At 43.8% G+C, this 16,225-nt stretch overlaps 2 protein-coding genes across 2 annotated transcripts; one reads left to right on the top strand and one right to left on the bottom strand.

The window, feature by feature from the left end:
* Positions 1-503: 503 nt before the first annotated feature.
* On the top strand, positions 504-11,727 carry srpk1a (SRSF protein kinase 1a). The gene is made up of 16 exons (XM_067239370.1): positions 504-553; positions 1,166-1,220; positions 2,265-2,395; positions 2,527-2,635; positions 2,734-2,821; positions 3,994-4,081; positions 4,709-4,815; positions 5,029-5,194; positions 5,278-5,303; positions 5,406-5,643; positions 5,949-6,359; positions 6,891-6,991; positions 7,282-7,389; positions 7,528-7,597; positions 9,654-9,746; positions 10,408-11,727. Exons 1-16 carry the CDS (start codon positions 541-543, stop codon positions 10,590-10,592), a joined length of 1,989 nt encoding a protein of 662 aa, XP_067095471.1. The 5' UTR covers positions 504-540; the 3' UTR covers positions 10,593-11,727.
* A 120-nt stretch (positions 11,728-11,847) lies between these two features.
* lhfpl5b (LHFPL tetraspan subfamily member 5b) lies at positions 11,848-13,383 on the bottom strand. The gene is made up of 3 exons (XM_067239371.1): positions 12,944-13,383; positions 12,196-12,432; positions 11,848-12,022 (listed from the first exon to the last, which is right to left on the bottom strand). The coding sequence occupies exons 1-3, from the start codon at positions 13,353-13,355 to the stop codon at positions 12,012-12,014; spliced, it is 660 nt and encodes a 219-aa protein (XP_067095472.1). The 5' UTR covers positions 13,356-13,383; the 3' UTR covers positions 11,848-12,011.
* Positions 13,384-16,225: the final 2,842 nt, after the last annotated feature.

The following is a 16,225-nucleotide window of genomic DNA, read 5'->3' as shown; positions in this document are numbered from 1 at the left end:
GTGTATATTGTCTTATATTCTGAATTCGTAACACATCTGGAAGATTTATGTATGATGTATATATGCAGTTACAGTATGTGTCCAGGAATGTTTCAGTTTCACGTCGGTTTACTTGGGCTAAAACGAATTTCAATCACAATATATGTATTTAATAAAACACTAGATTTAATAAGACATCAGTTATGTTTTTTCACGACATGTTCTCTTCAAGTTGTATTGCACTGTAGCCTCCGTTTTAGTGAGCTAATTAGTAGACAAAGGGTAGGCAGATGTCGGTAAATGTTTCATTAATCGCATCACTCAGATTATATCTTTAGAAATATTCATATTAGTTTGGGATTACAAGTGCTTGTGAACGAAAAGTCGTCTGTAAAGTTTTGACGGATGGATATTTATTTTCACTATACAAGTAAAATGTATTATCAGACCCAAATAATTACTCAATTTTAGGAAGTGGCAAGGTGGTTTGCAGATTTGTAGCTGGACAACGCGCATGCGTTAAACTACTCAGATAGCCTAGCTTCGAAGCCGCCGGCCAACATGGAGAGAAAAGGTAATCTTCCTAAGACATAGCAAATAGATAAACAACTATGACAATACTTTATACTTTTAACTTACAATACTTAATAACATATTTTATTTGAATGCTGAAGTTCTCTGAATGCCATTACATCAGCAAAAACATTACGTTGGAAATGCATGCCATTGCTGTCACGCAGCAACGAAATGCTAGGTGCTAGCTAGTACCGTGTTAGCTAATGACGTTCCAAAGCACTATCAGCGCTAGCTAAACCATCATCATGTGTTAGCTTAATATATTTGATGTAGCCTATTGCACCTAGCAAATCCTCATTGAACAATATAATGTGTTCGTGACATGGTTGGTTAACGCCAAATATATGTTTGTGAGCCACACGAAGACTGGAGTGTGTGTAACCGAGAAGGTTGGTTGCATGCAAAACGTAGCCTACTTGCTAGCTTGCGCCAGCTAGTCTAAATGGGTTTGCATGCGAACCTAGTTTTAGTCAAATCTGTCCCCTACTTCATATCGCCAAACCTTGAACCGTAATAATTATGGCCACTATTATATAAATGTCTAGCATTGTTATCACTAAATTGTCTTCTGCATATCTGGAGTTATCTAAAACTAGGCTGCTTATTACAGTTCTGGCACTCCAAGCAAGGAAGAAGAGGGCAAAGGCAAAGAAGACCAGCAAGAAGTAAGTTGTCTAGTATTCTGCATTATTACACAAACACGGTGGGCATGTGTTTATAGCTACATCTTGACTGAAAACAAATGCACTAATTGAGAGGGGTGTGCTCAAAAAGATTGGTCTGTCTGGCGTAATGGACGTACTGCCTGTCAGTGTAGAGGTTCATACATTCCGGGATTGACTGCCCTATGAACCTGTGTATGGTTGTAACCTGTGTAATGTATTAAGCCAGATCATTTAGGGTTACTGTTTTAAATTGACCAAAGAAGATATTGTGTTCTGCAAACTGGCGGCCATAATGATGTGGGAATACTATGCAGAAGACATTTAAATTACATCTGCTTTTTTGTGCACACAATAGCTGTATCTTGATTACACATTGTCAATGCAGAACTGAAACTATAACATGCAATTAGAGAGTGGCCAAGTGTGGAACATGCTCGCCAGGTTTTTACAGTAACAATTGTTGTGATTTACCTAACTGCCATGCCATCCCAGGCATCCTCCAGAGTGTTACATAATGAATCCTGCTATATTTAAAACGAGAGTTATGAAGCCTGCATCTCTACCCAGTCAAGCGTGACATTTTGATGCTAACGGCCCAGCCTTGCAGATGTTTCAACGACCCTGACCAGTACACTCATTTCAAACCATAGTTTTATCACAAACAGTACTGTATGGGGGGGGGGGAGGAGGAATGTGTCCTTGCTTTGTGCTTTATATTTTGAGGAGTTTAACTCATGTTAAAGACATCTAGATTTGAAAGGTCACCAGTCATATAGCCTATCAGATGTCAAGGTCAGGCTAGGTAGCCAGTCATCAGCTCTGGAAATGATTATAAAAAATGTCTCCCTGGATCAAAATGTACCTAAAATGAAGGTGGTTTAGTGAGCGTTTAACATTAAGGAGTTGGGACAATTATTTTATTTGTTGAATGTATCCTTTTTAATGAAAATATTTGGGTCATAGAGGAAAAGAGTAGTGTCAAAGTCAAGCAGATGCTGTGTGTGTGTGTGTGTGTTGATTTTTGTTTGCATGCGTGTCCTCCAGGCAGCCAGCTCATCCCAGGGGAGTGGCCCAGCAGCAGCAACCCCAGGCAGATGTTTCTCCACAGGAGCCAGAGGAAGAGATCCTGGGCTCTGATGACGAGGAGCAAGAGGATCCCAATGACTACTGCAAGGGTGAGAGCTTGCCCCCAACAGAACCTCGTACTTCTCAGCTCTGGATACACAACATTCCTCTTATCTCACACAGGCTGCACCTATGTTTACCCATCTCTCTCTCGCTCTCTCTTGCTCTCTTTTGTGTCTAGGTGGCTACCACCATGTTAAAATAGGAGACCTTTTTAATGGGAAGTACCATGTGATCCGGAAGCTGGGATGGGGCCATTTCTCCACTGTATGGCTAGCCTGGGATATCCAGTAAGAACTCTTTCATCCAGCTGTCAGTCTTGCAGATCCACGCTAAATAGATTGTATTTATCTTTGTTCTGCTCTGATGATGTGCATTATGGTTTCAGGATGAAGAGGTTTGTGGCCATGAAGGTGGTGAAGAGCGCAGAGCACTACACAGAGACAGCTGTGGATGAGATCAAACTGCTCCGATCTGTGAGTAGCTGTTGAAACAATAATGGGAGCGCTCTGCCATATACTTTTGACTTGTATCCAGTTACTGTAATACAGTTAACGTGGCGTATGCACAAAACGGGGCTCAACATTTGCATACGCAACTTCCCACGCAAAGGTTGAGATTTATAAAAAACAAACTTGACGGCAGAATGTGCGGTCCTCCACGCAAACTCTGACCCATGCTTACGCACATTTTGGAGACAGTGGGAATGGGTGACGCAGATGGTGTACTGTAGTCAGACTGCAGAAAGTAAATGTGGGAAGAACCAATACTTGGAATATTTTATATTTAGTTTTCCTCACACACGTTTTTTTTTAACTCCATATCATCATTATCATGCAGATTAAATCCAGCAGTGTTATTTGTGCTTTTACTGAGTGATAATTGTTCCATAAACACCTTGTAAAATACAACTCAAATCTTAAATCAAAATTCAGTGCTGTCACCATCACATTGTCCACTACGGGAGTGCAGGAGAAGGAGATGACCCGACTGCAAGGAATACAGGATAACATCACATATCCTACCTTTAGATAACTGCAGAACACAGTGTTTAACTAAATATATTTAATTAATACTTTGCATATATCATCATGAGTCAAAAACTGGAAATAAAGCCGTTAAGCTCCCGCGCAATTGCTACACTACGTCCTCGTTATCAGTCCAAACTTTAATACTGTTCATAACAAACTGTTCAATACGCTCGCCTACAAGTATTTCAATGTCAGTGTCTGAGAAGTTGCGCTTTTTCGTTCTTTTCCCACCTGTCGGTATGATTCACCGTAACAAAAGAACAATCGCATGCCAGGGTCATTAATATACTGGATCAGCGTTCATGAGGTGCTTTGCATTGACTATTTATGGTTAAAAATGGGCGTGTTCAGGGCGGGATAAGATGCTGATTCACGTACGCGCACTTAAATAATGAATTCCCTTTATTAATCTGTGATTTAATAAAGGGAACATTGCTTACAGGTGTGCGTACGCACGGTTTTATAAGTCTGAATTGTTTTGGCTGTACGCCTTTTTAGGCTTTTGGACATGTGTACACTTTTAGTAAGAATCCTACGCACAGTTTTATGAATGAGACCCCTGGTGTCTGTACGGTACTTGTTAGTGTTGGAAATGTAAGTGTTGTGTTTGTGTGTAGGTCCGAAACACAGATCCCGATGATCCCAACAGGGAAATGGTGGTTCAGCTACTAGACGATTTCAAGATCTCTGGCATCAACGGAACTCGTATCCTTCGGTCCTGAGGGCCATTTGATCTGGTACAAGTCAAAAATGTTTTATTGTTTTGCTCGACTCAATATCTATATTCTGTGCATATATATGCAATATCTATTTTCTACATCAACAACATAGTATCCATTCATAGTCATTTCCCCATGGAAAATACCTTGGCTTGAAAAGTGGGTGAGAATGCCTAAGGATTTGCCCTCCCCCGCTCCAGTATCAAATAGCCAAGGACCTGCATGCCCGTCACAATGTAAACAACAGCTGATTGGCAGGCAGAATGGAACCTAGTCTGTTCTCTTCCAATCAGAAACCCTTTTTCTTTTCTTTCTGTCTGCCTCAACGCCCTGACCCAGCTGCCCTTAAATCCTGGGGAGAAGTGTAAAATGACACTTCCCTTTATAACACTTTGAAAAGGTGATTCTATACGGATACTCTTCTAGCGTTCTCACTCCTCAGCATTAGGGTTCTACCTTCTTTGCTTTCAGACTATTTTTGACCAGGTCAAAGGCTTTAGGGTGGGGGGGCCAGCAATAGCAAAGTGTCTCACTTAAATCAACACCTTTGTTCCACACAGACACCATCCTAATAAGTCCTCAGTATTTTCTTCCTTGACTGCTGTTTTCTAAGACGTGTGCATGGTTTTTGAGGTCCTGGGGCACCACCTTCTGAAGTGGATTATCAAGTCCAACTACCAGGGCCTGCCTCTGCCCTGTGTCAAGAGCATCATACGTCAGGTAACTGGAGGCCAGTGTCATCTTTCATTTTCTCCCCCATGACAAATTGTGTACTTTTGTTTTTGTGTGTCTTTTCTCTAATGTAAACAATATGTTTACTTATTTGGAGTCTCAATGATTTTCCTGTAACGATAGTGGGGCCGATACTTGGTGAAATGAGATCCAGAGTCAGTTTCCACTAACCCATCTTGTTTCTGGGGCTGTGCTTCAAAGGTTCTCCAGGGTCTGGACTACCTCCACACTAAGTGTAAGATCATCCACACGGACATCAAGCCGGAGAACATCCTGATGAGCGTCAACGAGCCCTACGTTAGGAGGCTGGCGGCCGAGGCCACCGAGTGGCAGAAGGCCGGGGCGCCCCCTCCATCAGGATCTGCAGGTACGGGCACACACACATAGACACGAACACATCAGCTCAGATTTCTTTGGCTCATTCAACTTTGTTCCATTTCCCTTTTCCAGTGAGCACGGCACCAGCACCAAAACAAGTAAGTCACCTCACCAAAAGACGACAGCTTTTTATTTATTTATTTATTTAGCCACAAAAAACCTGTTCCCCTTTTAACCCCAACATTCTGTTTGCTTTTCAGGCCATCAAGATGTCTAAGAACAAGAAGAAGAAACTAAAGAAGAAGCAGAAGCGCCAGGCGGAGCTGCTGGAGAAGTGCATCATGGACCTGGAGGAGATGGAGAAGGCTCCGGAAACCCGCGAGCAGGAGGAGGAGGAGGAGGATGACGAAGAGGACCCTGAGTCCCCCAGAGACCAGCCACCATGCGTCCCTCTCAGGCAGGCCTCGCTGCAAGAGCTAGGGAACGAGGAGATGGCTGGTGAGTTCCAGGGAAGACCAGCCACACACAGGGGAGGCTCTAAACTATTTCAACTGGGGGGGGGCAAGCAGGGGCCAGTTGTACTGTTAGAAGGGCCAGTTACATTGAACATTATTGTTGTCATATAGTTTTCTTCACTGCATCACAGGCATTAGCAGGCAAAATGCCATGTTTATAATTATTCAGACTACATTTAGCTGGGCCACAAGGGGGCCCAAGCTTGTCACAGGGGCACTGGCCCTCCCTAGAACCGCCCCTGGCCACGCACTGAACATTCCCGGGTATCTCTTTTCTTTTTTCTCCAGAGTGCATTGCCAACACGGAGGAGGCACAGAAGGGAACAGAGGGCATGGCGGAGGTGAACTGTAACGGCCTCCACCTGGAGGATAAAGAGGAGGAGCAGGCGCAGGCGCAGTGGAGGGAAGAGGACCGACACAACGGCAATGTGGAGCCAGCAGAGGGGCCGGGTTTCACCCAGGAGACGCAACACGAGGACTTCCAGCCCGGCCCTGTGTGCAACGGGCTGGCATCCCCCTCGCCCTCTCCTGAGGAGCAAGGCTTGGAGAGGGAGGGTAGAGGCGGGGCTGTGAACATCGGGGCGTCGGAGAGGGGGCCCCCTGGTGGGCTGGAGGAGGGAGAGCTGCAGAGCCAGAGTCCTGAGGGGACGGAGGAGAGCGTTGACTGCCAGTACGGAGCCCAGGAGAGCCTAAAAAACGGTCAGCAGCCTGATATGACACACACGGGTGTGTTACGATGACCTTTCTCCTAGCTCCTTATGGGAATATTAGAAGAAGAAAACAATTACGTGGTGTTCTTATGACATTACAGTGCCTGTCAAAAGTTTGGAAACACCTAGCCTTTAATAATTTGATTCATTTTATCAAGGTAACAGTTAAATTAAGCTTTTCGTAACAATATTTGTCCCGGGTAGTAAATATTCGGGGAGTAGAAGAAGTAAATCTTCATACCCGTAAGTTACCTAGTTTGTTGCATATAAACAGTAGGAACATGCATGATAACACACTAGGTGTTTCCAAATGTTTGACAGGCACTATATATAACCGTGATACATTGTTGCCCACAATATCACATTTTATGAAATGCCCAAGGGGTTGTTGCAGAGCTGCTTGGCTTGTGCTTTTTGAGTGTATAAAAAAAGTCAGAATGGGTCTTTTGGGAATCGTTTTATAATCGTCTCAAATTTGCCCCATATCTCTCTCCCTGTCCTCCTCCTGCTGGCCACGCAGCCAAGCTCGCTGCCGGCAGCTTACTGGTTAACCCCCTGGAGCCCCTCAACGCAGACAAGATCACGGTCAAGATCGCAGACCTGGGAAACGCCTGCTGGGTGGTGAGTTGTCCGCTAATGACTTCAGGGATTTGAAGTCCTGAGTCTTTGACATTGGACCAAATTCACACACAGGTGCACTTGTAGTGAGTTGGAAATTGATTCGATTCTAGTCTTTGTTTCAAAGAAAGTTCTTCAAACGCAAGCTTCATTTGATGTTGCTGTTGTTAAAGCCTGTCTCTATGGATATTCCCCCTATATGGGTCCTTGGTTCTGTTGTGTCGCTTTGATTGATGTTATCATTGCCACAATTGTGCTTGTGGACACATGCTCTACCCATCCCACCCTTCCAGCACAAGCACTTTACGGAGGACATTCAGACACGACAGTACCGCTCCCTGGAGGTGCTGATTGGCTCTGGATACAACACACCAGCCGACGTATGGAGCACTGCCTGCATGGTGAGGCCCATTAACGCTACTCATGAACTCTAAATGACCCCGTGGAGAACGGATGATTATTATAATTATCGCTCCCCCCCTTCGCTCGCATTAGTGTCTGTTTCCTGTCATCATGCCGTCTGTGGTTTTCATCCGCAGGCGTTTGAGCTGGCCACGGGGGACTACTTGTTTGAACCACATTCGGGGGAAGATTACTCCAGGGACGAAGGTAGCTGTGCACCGCCTGCTTGCTTTGGGAGATAGTCCCTCTATCGGCCTCCATATCAGTCTTCTTGCATTATATATTTTCAGATGTGAATCTGTCAGCTGTGCTGTTTGGAAGAAGTTAATAACCCTTTAGCACGTGAATTCTGAAATATCTAACGATCACCCCAGTGTTACGCACACGCTCGTTATCATCATCGAGCTGTTCAAGAATTTGATTGTTGTTGGGGCAATCAAATCACACGACTGTACGTGCTAAAGGGTTAACCAAGACATAGTGTCCGGTGTTACTGGAAACACGTACAGCCACCACACAGAGAAGATGCTAAACCCACATGTCTACTGTAAAATGCCCTCAATAACTGCACTGTCACATTTATCCTTCCAATTTGAAAAGACTATGTATTCTATATTTATTCATATATAGACTGATATTAAAATGCTTAACAGGCTGTTTGCAGTAGGGGCAATATTGTGCCATTTGTGTAGCTGGTCCAACATTGGAGTCACATTAATGACAGTACCTGTTTGAGAACATGTTTGCCTCCGGTACGGCATTGCAATCATTTCATTTGATTTTAGTTGTAGCCTTATTGAGGTGTATAGAAAGTATTTAAGTGTGTATTCTAGTGTTGGCAGTACATAGGTACTGCTACAAATTCCTGATGGATCGATATCAAATCTACTTGAAGCAAATCATGTAATGTTATGTACCTGCATTCCTGTGTCTATTTCCCCCTCTAACATACATTGCTATATTTCGACCAAAGGGTTGTTTTATCTCCCCCGAACACCTTCTGCTCACCTACCTCTCTCTCCTCCTCCCCCTTCCCTCACTCTCTCCACCACTCTTTCCTGCTGCTTTGCTTTTCTTGTTCACGGATGCCCACGTCACATATTTGTGGAGACTTAAGGGTTGCCAGGTTTGTGTTAATGTAGCTTCAGGCTTACTGGCACAGCTGCAGATATAAAGTAAAGTACACCAACTCTTCAACTGTCGTTTGATAAACAGACCACCATTAAGATCTTTGCTACAGCCTTGTCCTGACTGCTGTTCTCACTGACTACCCTGGTTTGGTGTGTTTTGAGTGTGTGAACTGACAGAACTTTTAAAACCTTCTTAGTTTTAACTTTTTCCATCTTACTAGCTTAACTATTCATATATATATATTGCTTCCTCTTGCTCCTTAATGTTCATATTTTGCCTGATGTGTTCAGAGCCTTTGTTTAGGCAGATGATGATTCATCCTCTACATGACGTGTTAAATCCATCATTCTCCATTTGCCTTTTAATGTACTGCCCAGCTTTCTCTCCTCCCCCTCCTTTCAACCCCCCTTCCTGTTTTCACTCGCTCCTTCTCTCCATCTTTGCGATTTCCAGACCACCTAGCCCTAATTATTGAGTTGCTAGGTAAAATTCCACGCCACTATGCTCTGAGGGGGAAACTGTCACAGGAATACTTCACCAGGAGAGGTACGCTGCCCCTGTGTTTGAGGCCCATCTGGAGGCTATGGAGGAGGAAGGAGAGGGAGGGTTGGGGTACAATGGATCCTCTGACAGCACCTCTCCAGCTGCACCAACGCTTATTAAGTATTTCTTTCCTGCCCTGATTGTTTCCCAGAATGGGGCGAGGGAACCACAACCACCTTCTTAAAAATCCAAGCCTGTTGCACATGTATTGGATACGTATTCAGTTTTAAAACTGAAACTCTGTGTAGGAGCTTTTGGTCTATATTTGATGCAATCTGCTACTTGTGAGTGATTATGGACATTCCGCTCCAACTTTAGACCCCAACTGATCTGGAAAAGATGAGCATTATCTAGATTGAATGTAGCTCAACATCTTACGGTGTGGGCGGAAGTATAATCACACTGATGCTGATAGGCTGGTGCATCTCCATGCTGTCAGAGCAACCACCCTGTCCTCTCACCCGTTCCTGCCCTTCCTCCTACTCCCCAGGTGGACCCTGTGACCAGAACTGAGTCTGATGAACTTGTTTGTGTTGTCCCCTCCCCTTCTCCTCTGGTCCGCTGGGACTCTTATCTATCTCGTTGACAGACCACATAGCGTTGATCATTGAGCTGCTAGGAACTGTTCCTCGCAAACTCATAGCGGCGGGAAAATATTCCAAGGATTTTTTCACCAAGAAAGGTAAAACGGTTCTGTTAAACTAATTGTATCGCAATGAAGTCATGGATGCAACTTTTCTTATCATACATTTAAAAGTGTAATATTTATATGTACATACAGATATATCCATGTATAGCCGTGGCCAAAAGTATTGGGAGCGGCCTTGGCATAAAATGGCCGCTAACATAATTTCAGTAAGTCATATCATTAGGGGAAAGTGTGAACTAGTTCTAGCCAGGTGAAATCACTCTATCATTATGATTGGATTTTAAGAGCAGATTGACTGCTGTAAAAGAAAGGACTATTTGCATATATTGAATATTCGCCCCAAAAAAGCTTGAAAAAATATGACATGTACCTTATTGTATTCCAGTGTTCTATAGAAACATGTGAAAACATTTTCCTCAAATACTGAACCAGCAAACTTTGCAAAACACAACATTTGTCATTGCCAAAACTTATGGCCACGACTGTACACATGCACTGTCCATTTGTCTGATTTTAGGCTTATGTCGTCAGCTGCCATAAGCCCTGTTGTGTGTGTCGCTGACTCTAGGTGTCATGTACCAAGCGATACCTTTTTGATGCCACCTATTGTCACGACCTGTGTGATTGTCCTGTCACGTCGCTGTCATAGCGGCCCCTTGAAGCAGTATGAATGATCTTGTGCTCCCTTCCCCAGGTGACCTGAAGCACATCACCAAGCTGAAGCCCTGGGGCCTGATGGAGGTGCTGGTGGACAAATACGAGTGGCCCAGGGAGGAGGCTGAGTGTTTCGCTGACTTCCTGCTCCCCATGCTGGAGCTCATCCCAGAGAAGAGAGCCACAGCCGCCGAGTGCCTGCGCCATCCCTGGATTGCCCTCTAGTGGTGGCCTCTGGCCTCACAGCACCTCATTATCACTTTTCTTTCTCTTTTTTTTTTCTCGATCTCTCCCTCATTCTCGAGAATGCAACAGATCACTTTCCAGCTCAAGCATATCTGACGAGTATTTATTTTCCGTTTTCATGTTTTGGTTTTCTTACATTTTGTTTTAATGGTTGAGTAATACTCCTGTCCAGTTTGTGTATTTGAATCTATTCCGTTCCTCCCTTTGTGCTTGGGGGTTGTATTGGTCTGTGGTCCTGTTGGAACAAAATTGCTGTGCTCTGCTAACCCGCTCCACCTCCCCCTTTAAGAGGACTTGGGTTTTAAAGGCGGGCAGCTTCCCTCATTCTTGTTTTGTTTTACTCCTGCTCAACACTCCAGAAGAGATGAAGAGAACGTTGCCCTTAATGTCCACTTTGGCCTCTAAAACTGCCCCCTGCCTCTCCAGTTCAGTTCATTTTGGCCCTTAGTGCAGCGTTCACTTTATGGAAAATAATCTTATGTTACACCTGTGGGGAATGATTGTTTTGTATTGCTGTAGTATTAGGAAGCTGCAGAGTGACTAGACTGACAGAAGTAACTGCAGTCTCTGTATCACATAGAGCCATTAGATGTATTTAATAGGGAACCCGGGCTGCCTGTAAAGATGGGTACTGCCAGTTGTGAGTTCCATGTCACTTAATAGTTAGTTCACTTTGTTGGGAGGCTGGTTTTCCTTCAGAGTCTTCGTGGGATTCAGGAATATTTCAGTATATAAAGCATAAAAGACTCATGAGAACAATTGTGAAGAAAAAAAAAAAGAAAAAAACTATATGTGTGTGTCTGTATATACATGTACCAAAGAGTTGGCCTTGTTCTGTATATTACAGTTCTGTACAGTTTTTAACAAATTCTATGTCTTAGCTAAAATTATTTAGCTGGGTAGTAAGGTTTTAATAAAGCATTTGGAAGAAGTTTGCAAGCTTATTTTTATGTCCTGCTTTATAATGTCGCCCCATGTGATATAATGTCCCATACAATTGTTTAAGTGGTTACTTTCTATTTCAGGAATTAAATTTGTTTTTTAAGGAAAGTAAATAAAAACACAATTTCTCAAGAGACATGAATATTGCAACAAGTCACACATAAAATTTTATTCTGTTTACAAATTTCCCTCCAACTGATAAGTCCTATTGAGACAGTTCTGTAATTGAAGCATGTTTCGGTTTTATATTGTACTGCTAAAACAAATTAGAATCACTGCAGACAAAGCCTGGTAACCATGAAAGTAGGGTGTATTGGCCCCAAAAATGTCTTTTATTAAAAATGTAAAGAAAACACAGTCCATTGTTGCACTGGATACTCTTCATACTGTACTTAGTCATGGAATTGTTGTCTTTGACGCTGACCTTATTGGAAGACAGATCAGGGCACTTCTGGTTTAAGGTTTTTCTGTGATGAGAAGATGGGCAAAAAAAAATATTAAAGTACAGAATGATTTGACACATTTTCTGTGTGGTTTATTTGACACAAATCTTACATCAGATCTCAACAAGAAAACAACATTCAGTGCAACATATGGCTCCCAGAGGCCAAAAGGACTTCAAGAATCATAACCTTCTCACCTGCTCCTTCCACCTCAAAGTCGTCTGGCAGCAGCTTATCCTGCCGGTTTCCCAGGCTGAAGGCCAGGAAAGCCAGGATGAGGGCGTCTAGGATACTGATGATGGCCAGGATGTAGGCCCAGCGCACTGTGCAGTTGCCCAGACTATACTTGTCTGTCCGCTGGCCGCACATACGCTTCACCTCCGGGGCGTCCCATCCATCCGGGTAGATCATGCAACCCATTACCATCAGGACCGCTACAGCGGCGGCGAGACAAAACCATGTTATTAGTATTCATAACCGTTGCCTTTTTTCCATAATTATACATACATTATCAATTGTTTGCATGCAATAACTTCTGGATTGTGTTACATGTAATCTATCTGACCTTGTAGGCATAAATGTCAGCATCTGGTCTGCAACAGAATCCATTCCCCTCTATAATTGCCACCTAGAGCAACTGTGAGGTAACTGAACACGGCACTACAAACAGTGTGGAGGTGTCACTATGGTGTCTTTTGACAAATGAGCTCATCTTACCCTCACAGCTGATTTTTGGTTGTAACAAACAATCAAATTACTGAGTTATTTATCAGTTGTTTTGTAGTTTCCTTAGGGTTGACAGGCCCCAAATGTCAGAAAGTTAGGAAATATAGTCTAGCTGATCAACATCTATTTTAAGGTGCCTAGTGGACTTAGTGGGCACCTAAACATGGGCTTAACATTTCCCCATGACGCCCCTGTTTACTGTACACTACATGGTCTTACCTGAAGCAAGCTGCATCCACGCACATATCTTGTACACACTCCCAGCGTTGCAGAAGAAGAATAAACTAAAGCACACCATGCAGCCCACTATTAATAGCATAGACGTCCCCACAAAGAACAAGGCGGTTCTGAAGGCTCCGGAGGGGATTGAGCCAAAATCCAATGCGCTGCCCTTGCATGTCAGCTCAGAAGTTAAAGCGTTGCCGATGCAGTAGTGGAAGAGGCCGAAGTACCCAGCCTGCGGGGTGTTGACGCTGTCCCCAATCCAGTATGGCTGAATGAAGACCACGACGGTGATTATGCCGAAACAAATTGTGAAAATTGCCCATAGGACGCCTATTGCTCGCGCGTTCCTTACGTAATTGGTGTGATAGATTTTAGCGGCCTCTTGGGCAGGTAGCATTTTGTCCATGGCACAAAAAAAAACAGTTAACAAACTGGCGTATGTTTGAGTAACTTCAGTGTTTCTCAGTTAACTTCTTTTGCGTTGTAATTTTCTATCTCGATAAATATCCCAAATTGTAGCAGACAGTTGCGCTGTGCGGCTTCCTGTGTCCTATGACCTCCCGAATGTTAGGCACGAATCAACACTGGAATCAACAGTGTAAGACAGATCAGCTTTTCAGCACCACTGCACGCACCTTTTCCCGATGGTTGGCGTTCTCAAAGATAGACCGTCAATCAAGACAACGGACGCTTAGCCGAAGTTTAATACTGCAATGACGTTTTTGTATCAAATTCATCAATAACCGTATTTAAAAAAACGTGAAAGCGATATGAAAGCATAAATTCAAGAACAGTTCTATACCGGCAGACGGTTGGCCTCTGTCCAGTTGGTGTTGGTGTTGGAAATGTGGCAATGCCAATGAAGGTGTGATGGAATTAATTATTCAGGGTAATTTAACAAGAGGAGTATGGTGTCAATCCACATGAGCTAAGTGACAGACAACGTTTCTGTGTGGAACCACAGCTTTCCTGTTTTGATAAATGAATTAAACGAAATTCTTTAGTGTGGCTAATATGTAGGCTACTGAAAGAAGCCCCTTCAGAGCCCTTCAGGCTACTTAATGTGTGCATACACCTTCTCGTAATACATCTTGGAATTAATACATTTATAACTTGTCTTCGTGGTTGTGCATCACATTCTAAAAGAAAACTCAATAATTGGCATGAAAATTTGAGGATAGAAAACTGACAGAATCTGTGGTGTGGAAAACAAGCATATAGTTAGACAGTGTAATGATGCACAGTCACATTGCTTTAGAAGAATATGCTAGTTAGGTTTTTAGGTGTTAGGTTGTTATGGCTGTACAATGTAAATGCACATTACCCCTGTTTACCCTGTTTTTACCACTGAACAGAGGGAGACAATCCCTTATCTGCTTCACTTTATCTGCTCCAACGAAACCAGCCTGTCATGTTCCCTCCTTCCCTGACCCATATAGGGTTAAGGCTGGGGAAACCTGGAGAGCACATATAGCCTGCTGTGGGGTACGTATGCCCACCGGTCACTTTGCCAGGGAAGGGGAATGAGAGACTCCTGCAGGGGAGTCGGCCTGTCATAGAGCAGTGCGTGCAGGGACACCTAGCCGTACTGTTGACCCAGGGCACCCCCTGGAGGTCCTCTGCAGCTCAGGCTGGGCAGCAGGCCCAGGCAATAGAGTGTGTCCCGAGGGCTGGAGGGAGGGAGGCCTGGAGCCCTGGAGCAATGAGAGGAACTCTGAAGGCTCCCTCTGAGGGAGAATGAAAAGAGGAAGATGAGGAGTTGTAGGAGAAGAAGGTGTCACAATTCCAACAGCAGCATTTTCAGACCAATCACAGTGCTCACCAATCACTTCCTGTATGTAGAGGGATCCATCTTGAGGGCTGCTGTTATGATTGCGGGCGTATGACGCCCTGTGACTGACAGCCTATTTCCGGGCTTAAGTAACTTGTAAAGAGAAGCCGTGGGCTCACTCACCCTATAATTTAACAGTGTGTCCAGCAGACGGCTTGAAGAGAATCCATGTCATCAGCATCTAGCCAGACAGACAGGGGAACACATGAGAGGGAAGAGGAACAATGATTTAACATATGCCAAGCCACATGTACTGAAAACACAGCACGGGTAGTGTAAAACTGATAAACGGCTAGGGTTAAAGGACTGTATAGGTTCAGGTTCAGATATGGTGGTGTCGCCCTGGTGTGTCTGTTAGAACACCTCTGGAGTCGGAATGCGTTCTTCTGAGGTTACGTGGCTATTGAAGGCAGCACAGCAATACACAGGATTCAGGCATCTTTAGTTTAACTCTTTTTATCTTCTTGTTTGTGGCCTATCAAAAGAGAATCAATTACAGAATATAGCTGCAAGCAGCAATGAGGTGGCCAAGCAGTCGAATGACCCATAAAACATGTTAGACATCCTCAGAAGAGGGTTACGAGTACACGCAACAAGTTTGGTGTGAATCCATCAAAGATTTGCTGAGATACAACCCAACTTCCTGTTTGCTGGGTTAACGGCACATTTTGATTGGCCATACCGGGCAAACGGTTTTGAAAATCCCAAAAACATATGATGGCTTTTGTGAGGCTTGGTCTGAAGATGATCTCTGCCAAATTTGGTTAAGATTGGAAAACATTTGTAGGAGGAGTAAAGAAAAAACGTTTTTTCAGTAATTCAAAATGGCGGCCGCAGCAATTCGGCTGTTATCGAGAGTTATCATGTGTCACACACGGGATGTCCCAAGATATCATGAGACAAAGGAATCACTTAATAAAGGCAAACAAATCAACAGTTATTGGCCAAAACACATTTTTGCATCCTGCGGCCACGCCCAGTGATCACATGACACCAAATTGTTTGGACATCCTCAGAAGAGGGTTCCGAGTCATCATACCAAGTTTGGTGTTGATTTCTCAAGGATTGGCTGAGATATGACCCAACTTCCTGTTTGGTGTCTTTCCTGCACCGGACAATCGGTTTTGAAAATCAAAAATCCTTTCAGAATTTTTAGTGAGGGTTGCTGTGACGATGATGTGTGCCAATTATGGGCAAGATTTGACACAAATTGAAGGAGGAGAAGCGAAAAAACTTTTCCTTTAAAATTCAAAATGGCGGAAAATCTATATAACCGGAAATTGACGTCATAGGGTGTGTTGAACTCGTCTTGATCCAGGGAATCCAACAGTACCTCATTTTTGAAAATCGGTCATACGGTTCAAAAGTTACGTGTGTAAACACAAGTCCAACTTTGACCCGTTGGTGGTGCTAGAGTGCTCGAATGGGAGACATGAAACTTGGTG

This window comes from Osmerus mordax, chromosome 7 (genome assembly GCF_038355195.1).
Source record: "Osmerus mordax isolate fOsmMor3 chromosome 7, fOsmMor3.pri, whole genome shotgun sequence".
Taxonomy (NCBI): Eukaryota; Metazoa; Chordata; class Actinopteri; order Osmeriformes; family Osmeridae; genus Osmerus; species Osmerus mordax.
Note: the sequence above shows the minus strand (reverse complement) of the source record. Positions and strands in the feature narration are given on the sequence as shown.